The sequence below is a fragment of the Lemur catta genome, chromosome 5 (genome assembly GCF_020740605.2).
Source record: "Lemur catta isolate mLemCat1 chromosome 5, mLemCat1.pri, whole genome shotgun sequence".
Taxonomy (NCBI): Eukaryota; Metazoa; Chordata; class Mammalia; order Primates; family Lemuridae; genus Lemur; species Lemur catta.
The window spans coordinates 78,361,463-78,377,150 of record NC_059132.1 but is presented as its reverse complement, the minus strand read 5'-3'; the positions used below and the strand labels follow the sequence as shown (position 1 = coordinate 78,377,150).

The 15,688-nt window shown below is 34.9% G+C and overlaps 1 protein-coding gene across 2 annotated transcripts in view; it reads left to right on the top strand.

Moving 5' to 3' along the window:
- The window catches only part of PDGFC (platelet derived growth factor C), a 210,341-nt gene that overhangs the window by 120,537 nt on the left and 74,116 nt on the right, over positions 1–15,688 (top strand). For both annotated transcript variants that reach the window (XM_045552169.1, XM_045552170.1), the window contains exon 3: positions 1,642–1,837. In XM_045552169.1, coding sequence (XP_045408125.1) covers positions 1,642–1,837 — 196 coding nt within the window. The remainder of the gene's footprint in view (positions 1–1,641; positions 1,838–15,688) is intronic.

The window sequence follows — 15,688 nt, the reverse complement described above, 5'->3', positions numbered from 1 at the left end:
ACAAAGGAATAGAATAAATGAGATTTGTCCTATTTGGGAAAGTAAGTATGCATATATAAGAGATTGGATGTTGGACAGGACAAATGGATGAATGATGGGGCTTATAAAGTAATGATATTCTTAATTTCTCCATGATCTTACTACAGATATGAAGTTCAGTGTTGTGTAGCATATCTCCTAAATTATGAAAATTAAGGGGGCATTGCTATAGTTAAAACTGCTGTCCTGATATTAAGAGTATATAAAAGTTGCACCATAAAATTCCCAGATATCCTGCTATGCACATCACCTCATGTGTTCAGAGTCCAGTTTAGGGCTTTTAAAATATTTTTAATAAAGTTATGTTCAAAATTGAATATGGGATATTTTCAAAGTTTTTTTTTTTTATTAGAATTTGACATACCTAAACAGATTTTCATGGCCTGTAGCCCATGATTACCTAATTCTTAGATTTGTTTTGAGTGGTTGAATGACTACTCATTTTATAAATATCAATTGTGGGTTTCAACTCTCAACTGGATGAGTATAAGGACACTTTTTCTCCGCAATGCCAGTTTGCCCTTCCCCTCAGTTCTCTCTTCAACATTCTAATAAAAAGAAAGATAGTATTAACAACATATTTTAGTGTTTCATAAGTGTGAAAAGATTCCACGCCTAAAATACTTGGAAGCCATTTTGTACTGTACTTTCCCTTTACAAATTTAAAATTTATGTTGGCATATTCAGTTACTGAGAAGTTCTACAACATTTTTTTGTATTTTGATATAATATTTTCATTAGTGTTAATAGTTCCCTTATTACGAAGAACTGAGACTGTTATTTTGACCTCATTTTACTTTTCAGGGTCATTTAAGAGTTGAGATCATTTCATAATTCCAGTTCATGTGAAACTTTGAGCTTGTATTGGATGCCTTTTCTTCAGAAGTTACAGGCCCAAATAGTAAGCAGTTACTAAGATCATTTTGTCAGCTTGGTTTCTAAAGCATTAGGAATAAAAGAGCAGCTAAAAAGCTATAAATGGTGTTGGTGTGGTCTGCTAATTGACATTTCAAAGATGAATGAAAAAACCTGGTAACTTCTTTTTATATTAATCCACTTCTATGTCTTTTAGCCTCACATTTCTTTTTCCTCAGCTGTCTTAATACCCTCTCTTATTTTCTGTATATAAAATTAATGGAAATCCTTAAATAATTAGTTGAATGTGGCTCTATAGTTCTTATTTTAAAATTAGGGGAATTTTAATCATTATTTATATTTTTAAAACTAGAATTATATTGTTTATTTTTATTTTAACATGACTTATATTTGATAGCTTCTCAGAATTTATAATCATAACTCAGCTTTATTGTGATTTGAGGAATCCAAAAGAGTTCGTAGTTGACACTTCAGTCATTAAATTTAAAAAGACTAATTTTCTATATTTAAAATATGTATATACACAGATTTTTATTCAGTAATGTTAAAATAATCTTTTTTTCTGGATAAATTCTGGACAGAGTGGTATTTGGCTTGTATCATATGAGACATAGCTAACACTGGTTAGAGGTAAAATGTAAATAGTAATAATACATTTATTTTAGAGCATGTAATTTTTGAAATGTTTGTTATAAATGTATGTCTGTGTCTGTGTTTTTGCTTTAGGAGTACAAGATCCCCAGCATGAGAGAATTATCACTGTGTCTACTAATGGAAGTATTCACAGCCCAAGGTTTCCTCATACTTATCCAAGAAATATGGTCTTGGTATGGAGATTAGTAGCAGTAGAGGAAAATGTATGGATACAGCTTACATTTGATGAAAGATTTGGGCTTGAAGACCCAGAAGATGACATATGCAAGTAAGTTTCCATGCATGAAATTCCAACAGAGTATAATAATTGTTAAAATCTTGCTTGATTTTGATGATCTGATTTTAAATGGCATCTGTTTTGTTTTATTTTTCTGATGATCTAAGAAATTTACAACCTTATGTGAGCTATGTTTCACTTAAAGTCTTCATTGAAAATCAGAAGATACATATACGTACATACATAGTCATTATTTTCTACCTTCTTCTAAAATGATTTGACATAATTTGTAGTAAAAAGCATATATAGAGTAAAACCGTTTACAATATGGAATAGAGAATAAAAAGCTACATAAAAGAATGTAGTTATGCCAGAAAACCTAATTTGCCTTTAGTGCTAAAAATCTTATATTTGAGCTTCCTGATAGCCAAATCAATAATACAAACAATCAGCTATTAAAAGAACAAGCTGTATCCATGGGTACATATTACCTAGATACATATGGATACGTACACACACACACAGGACTGAGAAGTTTGAAAGTTCTTCATCACAAAGAAAAATAAAGTTTTGAAAGCAGAATTAGAAATTTAGGCTAACAGTATGCCTTGCCAGGTAGGAATTCATCATAATTCTCCTAGAAGCATTCATGAACCAAAGTCAGCTGGAGTATTTCACCCACGTGAAAGACCACCTACTGTATGTCAGGCAAATATTACTCTTTAAATCCCATATGAATACACTTGTCAAGGTTGGGTGGTCTTACTGAAGATTTTTCACTTCAATGGCATTTGTATAACATGAAAATATTTTACTTGAACTTCTTTCCTGGGTTTTTTATTTTCTCTTTGATATACAAGTTAAAAGAGAATTTTCATTTCATGGTATATTACAGATAAATATTTCAATGCAGATGAAATAAACTTTGTCCTTGCTGTCATCACAATTTGTATCTTTAGCATTTACATAGTTACATTTTTTTCACATTTGTTCTTTCTGTGACTGTGCATTTCATCTTGTTTTTTTTTCCTTATATCTATAATTTTAAGATTTTGAGAACCAGAAGCTATCCTATCTTTAGAAGGCCGTGTAGTTTAACCCTTCATTTTACAGATAAAGAAACAGAGACCAGAGTATGGTAGTTGCCCTAGATCTTACTCATGTTTTGTACCTAAACAAATGCTAAAACCCATTTTTCTAATACCTATTTAAGGCAATTTTTCACCAAGCTCTACTGCACCTATTGACTTTTTTTTGTAAGTAAGATTTCATAACCTTTTCAAAAATTGCAGAGTCTAAGACTTTATTTTCAAAGTAGTAAGTTAGCTTATGACAGTTTCATGGATGCTAATAGAAGATAAAAGACTCCTGGGTCAGAGACAAAGGACTTTCTTACAACAGTAGCAGTAGGTAGAATATTAGCACTTTCTTGTGCCTTCTCCCCAAGTTCCATTTTCCACAGATCAACACCAGGAGGGCTATGTGATACCTGAATACCCAGTGGGTTGTGTTACAGAAGAGGAAGTGTTATATGTATGCATATATATGCACATATTTATGTGTGTATATAATATATTAGTTAAATTGTCTACATGCCTCATCCAGCATGTGACATAGCTTCACCCAGCATGCAACTCAACTTAGGAAAAGTGATACTTCTTTTAGTTATGAAGTCCCCTACCAATATTGCTCCCTGATTAAACCTTTTACTTGTTCCTGCAAATGTAATTGTTGTCCTAAATCCTGATTTTCTTTATAATTTTACAACATGTACATACTTCCCTATGAACTGTCTTATAAAAAGTTTATTTTTGCCTGTTTTGAAATATGTATCAATGGAATAATACTGTGTGTTTTGTGATTTGATATACATTTCAAAACAAGCAAAACTAAAAAATACTATGTTTTTAAAATTAGTTCATATTGAGGCAGATAGCTTATTAGGTCATTTGTTTTCCTTGATGTATAGTATTTTATTTTATAAATAATCAACTTTTTGTGTGTCTCCTACTTTTATGAGGACTTGGCTCATTTCCAAATGTTTGATGAACATTTGGCTTGTTTCCAGTTCTCCGTGCACTTGTGCAAAAGTGCAAGAAAACTTTGAGTCTATATCTAAGAATGGTTTTGCTGTCTTAAAATATTTATATTTTCAACTTTACTGGGCCGAGTTAAATTGTTTTTAAAAGTGATCAGTTTACACTTCTCCCAGCAATATATAAAAATTTCTGTTGCACAGAATTCTCACTAACTTCTGATTTGTCCTTTTTTAAAAAAAATTTTGGTAACATGGCACATGCGAAAATATACTTTATTATTGGTTCTAATTTGTTTTTTTCATTACTAATGAGGTTGAGCTTCATATTTATTATTGGCCATTGATAATTTCCTTTTCTATGAAATGACTGCTGATATCTTTTGCCTAATTTTTTTTTTTTGAGACAGTCTTGCTCTGTCGCCCTGGCTAGAGTGCAGTGACATCATCATTTTTGCCTAGTTTTTATTAGTCTATTTGGCTATTTAAAGTTTGCCTTTCATTTTCCTTAATTATTCTGGAATTTATTTTTGTCCATGGTGTGAGATTTTTCAGTGGGTTATGCAATAGTGTCCCAACATCATTTATTGAATAGTCATTCTCTTTTCCAGTGAAGTGCAATGCTAACTTGCAGATCAGGTTTCTTTATATGTCCGCTCTGTTTCTGGATCTTGTTCTGTTACTTCGGTCAACTTTGTCTTTCTTAATTGAAGGACACTGTCTTAATTGCTGTAACATTATAGAAGCTTTGTGATAAGGAAGTCTCACCTTATTTTCTTCTCCTTTGGGAGCATCCTGGCTGTTTTACTTTTTAATATATTCTTTAGAAAAAGCTGTAGAGTGCCTTGAAAACTTTACCTTTCTCTGTTTTTTAGGGTTTTCTTTAATGTCTACACAGTTTTAAAATTTCTTCATAGATATGTTGCCCATCCATTGTTTGGATTTATTTCTATATTTCATATAGACTGCTGTTAAAAATCTCCATTGGACACTACATTTTCTAATTTTATATTGCTGGTATGTAGAAATACAATCAATTTTTTGGTATTGATCTTATATCTAGAAAACTTAAGCTCTTTTTTATTTTAATAGTTGTTCTGGAAATTATTTTGGATTTATGCAAAAAATCCTATGGTTTGTAAAAAAAGACGTTTCTTTCAATTCTTTTACTATTCCTTTTGTATCTCTTATTATGTTATTGATTGTATTAGTACATATCTTTGTCTCCCTTATTTTAGAGAGTTTGCTTTTTAGTCAATAAACTGTAAGATTTATAATAACTTTGGATTTACAGAATGTTACAAAAGTAGTATAGAGAATTTCTGTATAGTCTTAACCAAGGTTCCTCCAGTGTTAACATTCTATATAACCATTTGTATAACTAGGAAATTAATATTCATACAATGTTATTAAATTACCTACAGATGCTATTTGGATGTGAGCAGTTTTCCATGCTACGACCTTTTTGTTTCAAGATCCTTCCCAGTATAAACTCATCACATTTAGTTGTAATATACTTTAAAAGCATGTGAATCTTGATTTGTGACAGCCTATCACCCAGTTGGTTTAGTATCCATTTATGAGTCCTGCTTTTAAAGTCAGTAATGCATTTTATATTTTCTAGGCATTTTTTCATTTCATTTCAGTTTTCAGATTTATTGGCATTAGGGTTTTCACAATATGTCCTTATTAGTTTCTGCTACATTTCTAATTATGTCCTTTGTTTCATTCCTACTGTTGCTTTTGTGCTCCCTCTTCTTTGTTTTGTTTTGTTTTTGTTTTCCTGCTTAGTCTTGCCTATGATTTGGTTTATTCATTGTTCTTTGAAAGAAACAAATCTTGGCTCTATTTATGACTGTTGAAGACTAATATTTTTAAAAGGTAAAATCATGACTTGCATACAGATACTAAAAGAACATGTACTAAAGATTCTATTTAACTTATTAATAAGGGAGCCAGTCTGATTTTATAATCAGTTCAATAACAATCCAAATAACAGACACATTTATAGATCAGGAAATTGAAATAAATGTGCAAGTGAAGGCAAAACTGGCTGCTTCTGCCATAGGCGGGGGGGGGGGGGGGGGAGTCAATTGAACCTCCCCTGGATAGTTTATTTATGTGTTTATTTTGAACATTTTGTTTATATTTATTTTTCTGTTTCTTCAGTTTCCTTTCTTGCATTAAATTTATCATCTTCTCATTCCATTTTTCTTTACTACTAGTTTAAAAAGTAAACATCTATTTGTGTGTTCAGTGACCACCTTAAAAAGGCATATTTAACTTAATAGTATCTAAAGCTAATCAGTATTTGCCATCTCCTCAAATGTAAAGTTACCCGAGAACATTTTAACTTCTGCCAGTGCTGGCTTCCCACATATCACCACACTATGTCCATAAAACAGAGCTGAGCTTTTTGCTTACTGTGGTGTTGGAGAACTCCACTTTGAGAACTTTAGTAGTGTATCGGAGGAGGAAAAGCAAAACCAGATTTTGTTAATTTGAATTTGGTTTAACATGGATTTTTCCATGTATTTGATTGGGATTGGGTAAGAATTAGGATATAATAGTTTAGATTTGGTAGAAACAGCAAAGCAAAGATTTTGAGGGTAGGAGTTCAGGAGCTTTAGCTAATAAACTGTTCATACTTCCAGTTGAAAGAGTTCTGTTAGGAAGTTCCTGTAATGAACAATGAAGTTATTTTCCTTGGCAAGAGTCTCCTAGACTCTCCTGAAGACAGTAAGATAGTATTATGTTGTTAAGTATGAAATGTCCGATTTCCTTACTTAAGCGAATCGGACTGTCAGCTAAGTTTGACCATTGATATCTCTGACATTTCACTTTGACATTTTTTGTTTTATTTTTCCTGTGAAGGTACATCCTTAGTCTTGCGAATGCACTGTTTGGCTTGTGATTGTCAATTTTTTTTTTTTTTGAGCAATTTTTGTCAAACCATGGATAAGTTAAAAATTTGTGTTATTTTCGACTATGAGTTCCTTCATGGAACCAATGCAATGCAGACAGCTCAAAATATCAACAATGTGTTTGGGAAGGATGTGGCTAATGAACATATAGTACCTCAGTGGGTTGAGAAGTTCTGTTCTGGTGATTTTAATCTTGAAAATGAGCCATGTGGGAGACCTGGGACCAAGGTAGATAATGATGAGCTGAAAGCTATAGTGGAAGCAGATCCATCTTAACCTACACGTGCATTAGCAGCAAGGTTTTGACATTACTATTCCAACAGTATTGGACCATTTGAAAAAAATGGGCAAGGTAAAGAAGCTGGATAGATGGTTTTGGCATGAATTAAACAAGCATCAGAAGAGAAATTATCTCGAAGCTTGTCTTTCTTTGCTGTCACGACATAAAAGTGAACCATTTCTACACCGTATTGTTACGTATGATGAAAAATGGATTGTTTTTGACAATGGAAATCATCTGGCACAATGGTTGAATGAAGATGAAGTGTGGAAACACAGCCCAAAACTGAATATTCATAAGAAAAATGGTGTTTGTTTGGTGGTCCAGCGCAGGCATTATCCACTACAGCCTCATGAAACCTGTTCAATCGATTACAGCAGATGTCTACTGCAACCAACTGGACAAAATCATGAGGATACTTGTGATTAAGCAGCCGAGATTGGTCAATAGAGACAGTCCAATCCTCTTGCAAGACAACGCTCAACCGCTTGTTGCACAAACAATACTGCTCAAACTACAGAGGCTGGAGTTGGAAACACTCTGTCATCCACCGTATTCACCAGACCTTGCACCAACTGATGACCACTTCTTCCAGGCTTTGGACCACTTCTTGCAAGGAAAAATACTCAATTCTCAACAAGCTGTGGAAAATGCCTTTCATGATTTCCTCATCCCTTGCTCTCCAGGCTTCTTCGCTGCTGGCATAAGCTACTGTTAAGACGGCAAAACTCTGTCTATAGTTTAAGCACATACTTTGATTAATTGTACTGCTTCTTGTTTGAGATACAATATATGACACTTTTGATTGGAGATTGGACATTTCATATTTAATGACCTAAATGGTAAAGTCCTGTTATTGTAAACAGTGAACTGGGTAGGGTGGGTGGTTTTAGTCCTTATTGTCCAAGCTGGTTTTGGTGCTGGTGACCGTTACCCCTACTTCTGATTCTTATGGTCATTAAGGATTTTAATTTTGTAGTTTCTTAATTCCACAAATTAGACATTGTTTTCATTATTTTGTGTAGTCCATTTTATCTTTATTGATGTGTCTAGTTCCTTGTGCCAATTATTTCTTGTTGCCTTTTAGAACTGTTTTATAAGGTTATTCTGCTTCTTTAAATACAGTCTTTGAAAGTGAAAGCCTGTTGGTTGTAAATATTTTGTTACTGTTTATTTTTAAATTTCTTTATTTCGCCTTCATTCTTAGAAGTTAGTTAGACTGGATATGACATTTTAGGTTGTATGTATGTTTATTTTTCTCAGTATCTTGAAGACACCATTTCCACTGTCTTATGGCTATGGAGAAGTTAATCATTGGATTAATTCCTGACATATCCAAGTAGTCTCCCTCTGAGTGGTACATTTTGCAGAGGGTGATGTGTAGGGGCAGGAGAGAAAGGGAAGACACAGGGTTATGGCCAACCCAGGCTACCACCTGTGGTCCATTAAACTCTGCCTCTTATACACCAGGGTTCAGTAGATACCCCTGGTGTCCCAGAGCATATTTTCCTCACTGAAATCTTGATTTCTTGTGCTTATTTGTCCTCTCAAAAATTCTATAATTTCTTAACAGTTCAATATTGCATTAAAAACAATGATTTTCTTTCAGTCATGAACCCAGCCATTTTAGTTGCAATGTACCAAGAAGTTTTCCTGCTTAACTTTATCCACCATGTGGCTGGGATATAAACTATTGTCAAACAAAATAACGTTTTTCCTGACAGGGCCTGGTATAATTAAGTTCAAGTTTAAATTTGGTTTTAAAAAAATGATAACATCAACTCTTTTCCATGGCAGTGTTATGGGACTAAAATATAAATGTGTCCCCATAAAATACATTGTAAGAATTTAAACTGCCTTATTTTCTCAAGTCCTGAACATACAAGAGTCTAAAAAAAATCTGAATCCGTATTTTAGCTTTATCTTTAAAATAGGATAGAGTCAGGTGAGATGTTTTGACTTACTTCCCCATTGCCCTACTGTCCTTCTCAAGTAGTCTTTTGTAAAGAAAAAGAGAGAATGTGTTGTGTATTATGCTATTAAGATTTATGTTATACAAAATACAAAACAAGTAAAACTCAAGTTAGGTTTTATTATTTTTATAGCCTGACCAGGGTATACAAGCAATGTGGTGGTGGGTACTTAGGTAGGACAGGCAGAAAGGGGAAAGGTGAATGTTACATATACTTATATGTATACATATATTACCACCACCATTTGGTGTAGAAAATACCAAAATAGGTCTTGCTTTTCAGTGTTGTCTGTGTGTGTGTGTGTGTGTGTGTGTAAACAGGTGAATAGACATAGAAAGCAGGCACGAATGAGTTATCAGTGGGCTTCTAGTCCGCTGCTTTACACAGTCATATCTTATTATTTATCGATTGTGTCTCCTCCAAGGCTTCTGATGTTAGTGACCTATGGTGTCCCTAGAAGGACACATTGTTTTAGTAGAAAGCTTCTTTTTTTATTTTTTGCTGTTTTTCCCCCTTCTGAAGTAAACAATCTGCACATTTATATATTTTAAAGAGAGAAAGATGATGAGAGAACATTTCAAAAAGAATCGGTCAATCAATCTGTCCAATTTAAAATGGTGCCTCATCTTCACCAAAACACCCGAGTTTCTTTCAGAGGAAATACTGTAACTGGTCCAATGAAGAAAAATTTAATGGGACATAGGAATACTAAATCTGCTAAATGAAATAAACAGATTGTTTCACTATTTAGCGTTTAAGATGATCAAAAAATTTTGATTTTTCTTTAAAATAAAAAAAAACTTTTAAACCTTTTTCTCTCTTCCTCCTGTTTATAATAGAATGAATGTGGACTTATTATTTGCTCATTTATTTACTCTTACATTCAAACACTTATTGAGCACTGTGGTAGGTAATAAAAAGACGTCAGTGAATAGGAGATGGCTCATGCCCTCAAGTGGCTCATAGTCTGGGTCAAGAGGCAAACAAATAAATAGGCAATTAAGATAAAATGCCACCAACCCAGTATATTGTAAATAGAGTACAGTTATTACTATAACTGGTTATAATGAGATTGCTTTGTTGTCTAATTTCTAATTTATATCATAACTGTGTATTTTTACCATCAACAGTCTCTAAATAATTGCTATTAATTAATTACAGAGAAAGAGGGGTGAATAGATTAACCCTGCCATGGAAACCTCAAAAACTCAAGCACTCATTTTCTGTGTTTTGCGCTAGGAGATAGAGCTTTCAAGGATAGTATAGGTTTTGCACATGAACTTTACAATGCCAGTGAAAGCTGTGGCTGATAAATTTTAAGAAGACATTATTTTATGTTCCTTAGTTGTATGGCCATACAACTGAAATAAAGGTAATACTGTTTATTTAGCTGATAATGACTTTAGAGACTCATGAATACATCATAAGAATTTATTTCCCGAGCAAAATGTTTTCATGGGTCCCCTAAAAAGGATTGAGGGGAAAAAAAGTTGACACTAGTCCATATTTGGCATAAGTGATCTTAAATTTTAACCATGAGAGATCCAAAGACATCTCCCAAAGCCCTTTACCTACATAATTCCCAGCCTCTCTCCCCATCCTGAATCTGCAAAACTGGATCTGAAAGTAAGTAACTGAGTTTTGGACTATAACTCTGAATTTTAGTCTTGTTCCTGATGGCAAGAAAAAGATAGGTTAAACAAACAAACAAACAAAAATCAATACCCCTTTAGGGTATACCGTGGGAACCCTGTTGTAAGACCAGAGAAGAATGTTGTAGATGACAGTGTGGTTACTTCTGTGATATGCCTACCTCAAATACCAGCTAGGTGAAGGGGAACCAGATTGGATTAAATCATTCATTATATATTCCCAAAATTTGCTTTAGGATCCCATCTGTGCTGAAACCCATGCATAGTGGTTACTGTCCTAGTCTTTCCAGACTCCCATAACAAAATGCCATAAACCAGGTGGCTTATGAACAACAGAATTTTATTTCTCACAGTCTGGAGGTTGGGAAGTACAAGATCAAGGTGCCACCAGATTTGTTTGTCTGGTGAGGAGGGTGGTATCCTGATTCATAGACAGCTATCTCCTGGCTACATCCACAGTTGTTGAAAGGGCCAGAGATCTCTCTTAGGCCTCTTTTAGAAGGGCACTAACCCTATTCATGACCCAATCACTTCCCAGAGGCCCTACTTCTAAATATCATCACCTGGGGCTTAGGATTTAGCATATGAATTTTGGAGGGATACAAATATTCATACCATAGCAGACATCTAAACAAGTCACTACTGTTTTAAGGAAGAAGGGGCGGGTGCATTGTAGTCCTGCAGGCAAACAGTAGTGTCTGCTACAGTGCTGTGGCATAAATGAGAAGTGATCCAAGTACTGAAGCGTAGACAGAGTAGGCATAACGGAGAGAGGTATGGGGATGTGTACGGGCCTCAAAGAATAAGGTAAGACTTCCATAGCTGACTAGCACCTGATAGATTCTCAACAAAGGTTAGTTAAAATAAAATAATGGGTGGAATATAGAGAAATGGGAACTCCAGACAGAGTTAGACTGGGGATAGAGAATGTGGGGAATAATTTGAGAATGAGTTTCTCTGGAGCAGGAGATGCTTGTAGGTGTGGCAAGTGGTGAGTCCGTAATGGTGGAGAGGATCAAACTGTGAAGAACTTTGAATACTAGGCTGATAGATTTGAACTTCCTTTCTTATGCTATGAGAAGCTAAGAGTTCTGTTGCAGAATAGGGTCATGTATCAGTCTATATTGCAGGGAGAGAATTCTGACAGAACCAAACAGGATAGGTTGGAGGAGAGATTGAAGACAATTGGAATTGTTGAAGGAATTTTGTTATTTCTGAAACACAAAACTTTACAGGTAGATGTTCCCTCAGACTTTCATACTTAAACATTATTTAATTCTTTTCTGATTGATCCAGCAACAGAAAGCATATTGCTCTCTTATCACTACCCCCTTCTTTGTTAGTGCTCTGGGGCAAAGGGGGAGTCTGAGGCTGTGGCGATGGGGGGGGTGCCCATGCATTTGTGTGCCAAGAAAACCTACAAATAGTCCTAATGCTTTTTATTTCAAAGCTAAATTCTCTTTTGTCCCAGGGTACAAGTTTTGGCAGGAACCAAATGACCAATTTAAACATTGCTTACATTAGAAACATTGGTATTAAAGAAAAACCAAGGAATAACTTAGAGTGTTTTTTTTCTAAAACTGTTTAAGTTTTGTTGTTGTTTTAATTTTTTAACGGCTGTCTCACTATAGAAGGTATTTAAAAATTAGGCAGGAGGATGTCGCTGTGTAGTAAGAGGTTGCATCAATTCTTTTCCTGGGTGTTAAATGGCCATTCTATTATCATGGAGAAGAGATGGCCTTCCTCATTTTCCTAGAGATAGGTAAGGAAATTTTCCTTGCTCCCTGAGAAAAGAAGAGAAAGATAACTGCGTTGTATCTAATAATAATCTTAAAATTCTGCTAGCGATGTGCCATAAAAAAGTAAGTTGCCCCAATAGGTAGAGGTTTTCAACATAAGCTAGAAGGATTCATAACAATGAGTGTTAACTTAAGACTCTTTTAGTTTTAAATGACTACAAATAGTTAGCTGTTGACTCTAACTAGTTTAAAAAAGGAAATGTTTGGATTCTGAGACTTAAAATTTCAGGAGTAGACTTTATCCAGGTTCTAAAATGATGCCATTAAGTCTGTTGCTTTTTCTCTGCCTCTATATACGTTTGCTTCCTGCTAGGTGACTTCATCCTCCATCAGGCTGGCCTCGTAAGGTGTCAGAGAAAGCCAGGATTTTAACACTTCCAACCTTTGAAGGAGGCAGGAACTTTTCTGGCAAAAGTCCCAGGAAGAATTTTGATTGGCCTGGTTTGAACCAAATACTCATACCTGATAGCAGTTGCTAGAGCAGGAACTAGGAACTGTACCACTGTGATTGGCAAGATTAGGGTTACATGCCCATCTGGAGACCCAAGTGATGTCCTGTGATTAGAGGGAAAATAGCCCCTGAAAGGAAAACTGTTTTGTTTTCCATCAGAAGGAGAAGGAGGTGCTGGTGGTTCAAAAATAACCATCTCTGCTGTTGGTGTTTAGGACAGATAGGTGTTGAAGGGCAGCTTTCAAATTCAGTTACTGTTTTTCCTACCTGTACTTCTGGCCAGAGAATAAAGTTCTCTTTAGAGTCCAGATTTTGCCATTGCCCTTTCCAGCAACTCTTTTGAGTGTAGTTAACTCAATGGCATAATTTATAGTTTCGTTATCCTTTGGCCTCTGTAGCAATTACTTTTGTAACTTAAAAAAAAAAAATCATTCCCAAGAGGGCTTAAAATGAAGGGTGGGGATCTGACGAAGTCTGAGATCAAGGGACTTTGCTCTTGGCTAATGAGATGTTTTGGTCTTATGTTTTGAAATGTTCAAAATCAACATTCCAACCAGAGAAAAAATGTATCCCGTGACTCCCCAAACTCCTGTCTGGCTCGCCCAGTGTTTGTCTCTCAGCAACCTCTACCTTTTCTCCTGCATCTGATCCTCCCCTCTTCTGCTCCCAACACCTCCCTCTACTCTTTGCCTTTCTTTTTCCACCTTCTCTGTTGGATTATTCCACAGAGATCACTTCCCTGCATCAGTTGGTTTGGGTTTTACAGTTTGCACTTTGTGAGGATTTGGGGGATATTGGAATGTCAGTCTTTGTGCCATGTCCCTACTTTCCATAATTGCCTGCTGTCACTGGGCTAATGATGAGACCTCTTGTTCGAGTTGTCCAGTTGGCACAAAGGCTTAAATATGTACAATTTTTAGGACCAAAGAAATACCCATATTACTATCTTTCTGGCTAGCTAACTATTAATATTTATCTGTTTACACCATTTACCACACACACACACACACAAAAAAAAAACAAGCAATGGCAATAGAACACTAATCATTAATAATAAAGAGCTTCTAAATGTATAAATTTTAAAATATACTGTAATGTTGCCCTTTCTGTCTCAACTTCATCAATGTCTTGTGTAGTTATATTTCCAGTATTAAAATATTAATATAATTTTTCTATATGAGCTTTCAAATAACACACTTTCTTAAATTCTCCTGACCCTGTTAATTCCCGATTCTTGATGTGCTAGATTCTGTTCGGGTTCCAGCTCTCTTTGTGGAATAGCCTATCTCAAAAGAAGCCAGTCTTTAAAGAGGCTGCCTCTTCTGGCTTTTCTAATACAGGCAAATGCTGACTTAGGATTTATTTCTAGTGGATTGATGGATTTGTTTCTAATTATTACTTGATTTCCTCTTTAAGGTTTTTGCCAGAATGACTAAATACAAATCTGACTTTTACAAAAGGATTATTGTTTTACTATGTAATCAACAAGGGTTAAATGAACATTTAACAGAGCCCTTCCAAGTTAAGCTTAAAGTGATTTCACTGGATTTGATTCACCTGTGAAGGAAGAGCACAGACGTGATCACCTTACCAACTTTGTTAACAATGTAGGTCATACTTATGCTTCCATTTCCAGAATCTAGCACTCCAAGAGTCAGGAATTAACAGGGTCAGGTGAATTTAATTTTCAGCAGGAGAAATGATATGAATATGGTCTCCTGGTCAGTGTTTCCTGCAGATAAGGCCGCATGGCTGTGAGTCCCAGTAGACTGATCCTGGGGAGGTGAGGCAATTATTACCCTTTGGCTTGCCTACAAATTCATTGAAATTGAATGTGGGTCATGGTGGTTGCTTATATAAACCATACCCTTGCTTAAGAAAAATTGGCACAACTTCTGTATAGTCACTGATATTCACTAAAGATGGGCAGTGGAGAAGGAAGAGGCCAGAGAGATTCCTGCCCTCATGGAGTAAACTCATCCTTTGTGAACTCCAATTCAGAGCATTAAGATAGTAGGTAATCTAGTGTCATGCTTCTTTTTATGTAGATATCAAAATATGCTCTTGCCCAGAATACTGTATACCTTCTTTGATTTTTATCAATAGCTTGCTTAAGTTACCCATACACGCAGGTTTGCATTCCTGCTCCCAGCTATTAAAATTCCATAGGAGATCATGAGGAGAGGGGATTCTTCCTCATCCATCAAGATAAAATCCTGAATGCATTTTTCAGTGCACACAGTATTGAGATTACTAGTTTGGAAAATAAAGAAGTTTGCTCCAGGTACCATACTGATCACTTAGATTTGTTGGTAAGATGACTTGGCAACTTATTTACATGCTAGTTTAATTTACTAGCAAAAATACTGGCTTGTGACATATTTCAGGTTCAATTCTATCTCTTACTACGAGCAATATGGCCTTGCTTAAATTACTTTGCCTGTTTTATCACTGTATTCTTAAAACAGAATAAAATTAGGGCATTGGGTTCCAGATGAAGATTCAAGCCCCTTCCAATGGTAAAAGATCTGGGTTTCTCTGGAATATCCACAAATATGCCCAGACATTAACATTGTTTTTGCTTTCCTCCAAGCAGATAATATTTTAGAAATGTTCTTTGGAAATATTAAAGTTTAAGGTAATGTTACTCAGATTTCTTGAACTGTTGACTTATGTATGATTTCTTGGATCCATTTTCAATTTGCCATTAAATGACAAATGCTTAAAGTGCTGATAAACTCCATATTGTAATCAGTTCAATAAAAGCAATTTTCTGGAAGTACCACTA